General features: G+C 45.1%; 1 protein-coding gene across 2 annotated transcripts in view; it reads right to left on the reverse strand.

Moving 5' to 3' along the window:
• The window catches only part of PKN3 (protein kinase N3), a 13,685-nt gene extending 13,277 nt beyond the window's left edge, over positions 1 to 408 (reverse strand). For both annotated transcript variants that reach the window (XM_010856831.1, XM_010856829.1), the window contains exon 1: positions 54 to 408. In XM_010856831.1, the coding sequence (XP_010855133.1) occupies positions 54 to 77 (24 nt within the window). In that variant the 5' untranslated portion in view covers positions 78 to 408. The remainder of the gene's footprint in view (positions 1 to 53) is intronic.
• Between the last annotated feature and the right edge of the window lie 4,257 nt (positions 409 to 4,665).

The following is a 4,665-nucleotide window of genomic DNA, read 5'->3' on the forward strand; positions in this document are numbered from 1 at the left end:
CCCCCCCCACCCTGGCCCACGCCCACAGCCCGGCCTTTCCGGGCGCCGTTCACCTGCCGCTGCGCCCCCTCCTCCATGTCGCCGCTCCCGCTGCTCTGCCCCTCCTCTCGACCACTCCGGTTCCGGAAGCCCCGGCCCCCGCCGCCAAGGCTTTCCAACTTGAAACTTCCCGGGAAGTCGCGCCGGAGACGCGGAATCCGGCGCCCCCTCCCGAGCTCCGCTGGCCCTGGCAGGAGCCGGGGATCAGCGCCGCCCCTCGGCAGCGCGGGATCGAGCCCCACTGCAGACCCCGAGGCCCCGGATCCGACGTCCCGGCGGAATTTGGAACCCAGGGCGCCTCATCTGAGGCCGAGGTTCCCGCTCCCGTGCGACACTGGGCCCCGCCCCGGGATACAAGGCCAGAAAGGGACATTTCCCGGGCCGGGGGTTCTCCAGTCGCCGCCGGGTCGCTGCAGCCAGAGGGGCAGGCCCAGGTGCGGACAGCGCCGCCTGCTGGCCTCGGGGTAAGGCCTGTGTGGCCGGTCCAACTCCGGGCCGGGTCAGCCTCCTCTTCCTCGGAACCCCGCTACGACCTGGCTCCCGCCCGAAGAAATCTCTCCTTCTCTCCCATGTCATTGGTGTAAAATGGGCTAATATCATACCTGTCGCCCCCTAAGAAGTCTTGGCCCTGTCAGTAGACACTGTAAAAATGTATATGTGGGAAAATAAAGCCTTACCCAAATTAGGAATGAATCCAAAATCTCTCAGGACCTCCCCCCCACCCCCTCCATCATTTGACTAGACTGGAACTCTGGTTCAGCCAGTGCTGTTCATTCAGCCTTTGCTCCAAAGCATTCATCTAGACAGAATACACATTTAAACCTTGAGGAGAAAAAAAAAACACCATCTCAGGAAAACAGGCTGAGCTAGGTATTCTGGCAATGGCTTTCTAGGGCACCCTGGTTCTTTATTGCCCACTAGTCTAGGATTGTCTGGAGAAGGGAATGGCAACCCAATCCAGTATTCTTGCCTGGAAAAAACCCATGGACAGAGGAGCCTGACAGGCTAGTCTGGAGGAGGTGGAGGTTTCATCGCTAAGCCAAGCTACCGTCTATGGGGTCACAAAGAGCCAGCCAGCCAGACTGAGCAACACTAGGGTTGTAGCTTCAATACTTTGGCCACCTGACGGGAAGAGCTGACTCAATGGTAAAGACCCTGATGCTGGGAAAGATTGAAGGCAAAAGGAAAGGAGGGCAGCAGAAGATGAGATGGTTAGACAGCATTACTGACTCAGTTTAAGCAAACTCCAGGAGACAGTGAAGGACAGGGAAGCGTGGAGTGCTGCAGTCCATGGGGTCACAGGGAGTTGGACACGACTGAGGGACTGAATAACATAGGGTTGTTCAGCCAATCCCTGTCATCCTTTGCTCACCAGCACCTTACGGGGCCAGAAGTGAGTAAGGGTCAAATACTGAAGGTGGCTTATTTGCTGACTTTGAAGAGGTACCCTCCAATGGCAGGAGAAACCATGTCAGTTCCTCTTTGACCAATTCCGTCACAGTGAATGAAAAGTGAAATGTGGCATAATGTGGGCAATCCCGAGATAGTCCTGCAATGGGAAATCAACCAAATTACACCAACATATGCAAAGGCAACATGGTTCAGAGGGGGAAATGATGACTTCATAATCAGAGACAAGTGACACTTTTACATAAATACAAACCAGAGTTGTTGAAGGCTAGACAAATACTTAACACCTAGTAAGCTAGGAGGCACATGGTACTCTTTCAGGTGGGGTTTATTGAGGTGCCCTTAGCTGAATGTTGATGCTAAATAACTGAGAGGTTACGACAGCACCTGAATTATGTAGAAGAGCTCAATGATTTTTCAAGTTTGCGTTCAAGTGTTTCATTGCTTTGTGGCCACTAAGGGGAAAAGGGGTTCCGAAGTAGAATACATCCACTTTTCCAAAGAACCCCAGGCTGGACAAACCTACAACCCTCAGCTGATTGTTTCACAAAATCGTTAATTCTTAGAAAAACTGAAGTTCACATTTAACATCCAGAGGATAGTGAACAGCCCAAACCAACTCTGGCTAATGAACCATTAAAGTTGTGTAACTTCAACTTGAAAGGAACTGTCCCAGCAGGCTGCATAAGTGAACATCTCCATCTACCCCCTTCATACCTCTTTTTCCTTCTGGGTATGGCAGACATCACTCCACCTACATTTAGACTTGCCTCCCTTAGATTTGCATCTGAGTATGCAATGTCACTAACTAATCAAGTTGGCACACACCCTCCACTTCTTATTCTTCTCATCACAAAACTGTAGTCCCTTTCCCCTCAAGACTCATTATAAACAGAACTTGTAAATCTCCATTAAATACAGCCATGCATACAAAAGAGAATAGACTTTTGCTATGGTGAGGGATAGACTTTTCAAATAAGCTGTTGTTCTTTTAAACAACTGAAATAATTTGCTATTTGTCTCCTAAAGAGTTTGTCTCAATCTTCAGGAAATCCTGAACATCTTCATTCCTCCCCCCCCAAAGAATTCCATTCTTGCAATAACTAGAAAGTTTATAGCAAAATCTAACAAAAAAGGCAGAAAAACCACATCTGTTTATGAGCTCAAGTCAAACCATGAAACCAGATGTTATCGAACAGTAATGATAAAGATTACTAAATTAATTCACAAACACAATTATACATTCATCCAAAGTCTGCAAACAGCTAACACAGTTGTGAAGCAGGACAGATGTTAAAGCAAATTTGTCAGCCCAAGACATTTAGGTTAGAGTTACAAACTGCATTTCAGAGTCACTTGCTTGAAATCGTAAGTACCTGTCATGGCGGTCAGACCACCTCGACTGCAGAGAATCCTTGAAATTTTTAAATGTAAAACACAAACTCTATGTCCCAATTCATGTAGCTATTAAGCTCTCCTCATAAGCAGAGTTATGGCACAGCTTGGCAAGTAGATGCCCCAGAGAAACTACCGAAACAGGTACTATTCCCTTTTTGTTTAGATGTCCTGGTACCAAAGGAGCTTTAAGCCACTCACCTGGTAGTTTTCGAAACATACCTAAGGGCCTGCCCCAAAACTCTTTCTTGCAGTTGGGAACAACGCAGACTCCTTTGTGGCCGTTTGTCCAGTAAACTGTTTGCCCTTCTGCCTTCTCACAGCCTAGCACTCCCTCACCGGGAATAAGGGAATCTAAAGGGTAGTCTCAGTCTAATCAGGACGAAATTCCCTGTAAGGGGTCCTACCTTGTGAGCACATCCCCCAGAACACAGTAGTTTCATTAAATAACCTAACAGCACCAACATACAAAAACAAGTTTTGGTTAAGATGTCACTTTGTGAAACATAAATCAGTTATTACTTTATGAATATTGTTTCAAGTGACTATTGTTTTTTCTGTAGCGAAAAGCCCTTCGAATGTTGAGACCTCAAAATCGAAGACTGAATCCCCTCAGGAATTGACTACATTTCAAGTAAGTTAATTTGCCCACGACTTCCAAACATGCCTTTCCATGTAGTTGTATGGACCTATGCTATACTTTCTCAACTACTTGAAGGGGCAGTTCTCCCCATTTCCCAGTCACAATGAACACAAATAAAAACAAAGCAGAAAAACTAGCTTATCATCTAAATCCAAAAGTAAGTAGTAACATTTCTCTATGAAACAAGGAGAATGACCCCAGTCAAAAAAAATCTTTATGTTCCTTTATTGGAGCAAGATTCCTGACCGGTATACAGTGATGTATTTGCTACAGACCTGTGCAGAAATTACACACTATCCATCTAGACAGGCTTTTGTTACACTTTGCCTACTGATGGAGTAGTTCCATTTATAAAGTTTTATACATCAAAAAGCTTTGAATTTGACCCGGCTGTCCATTAATTCATCTCTGAAAAAGCTAAGTGGCATTTAATTTTAGCTACTATATTTTACAGCATTAAAAAGCTTATGCATTAGGTAGCTTCTCAAAATGTGATTTATGCACAATGGCATTTAGCAGATAGAGCAGTCCATCATCTCCTTCGGATTCACACAGACAGGTCTCATTGGAGAGCTATATGCTAAAAAGCTGGTACTTTGAGATAAAAGTACTCCTAACCTGAGTTTCTTACCACCAACACGGACTTCTTACTCTGAAAGCCTGTCTTCTCGGCCACATATTACAGTGCCAGTGAAGACATGCGAACAATTGCCCTGTGTTAACTCAGCAGAGGAGCACCAGGTCTGTCTGATGGTGGTGGCAGGCACTATTAATATCTAAGTAAATAAAAGCCCGTATTTTGAAATGATTTGAGATACAAATCAAAGGTACAACACATTCAGAACCGAGTTTTCAGCAATCTGGTATCCTCAATGATGTGAAAGATTTCAGAAACTAATGGCAAATTATACCCATGATGGGTTCCCAGCTATGGAGACATTAATACATTGATTCAAATCCCTTTACTCAATCAATATAGCCCTGAGGTCATCCTGCAAAGTGCGTATCAAAAAATACGAAGATAGGGTGACAAAAAGTTTGACAATAACATTACACAAGTCAAACTTGGAAAGTCATATTAAGTTTATCTGAGAGAAAAGCATCAAATCCTTTGTGTACACATTTAGTTTTATTGTAACAAAGCAACTTGTACACTTTTAACGTTTAAAACTGAGCAT

Source organism: Bison bison, unplaced genomic scaffold (genome assembly GCF_000754665.1).
Source record: "Bison bison bison isolate TAMUID 2011002044 unplaced genomic scaffold, Bison_UMD1.0 scf7180017864375, whole genome shotgun sequence".
NCBI classification, from domain to species: Eukaryota; Metazoa; Chordata; class Mammalia; order Artiodactyla; family Bovidae; genus Bison; species Bison bison.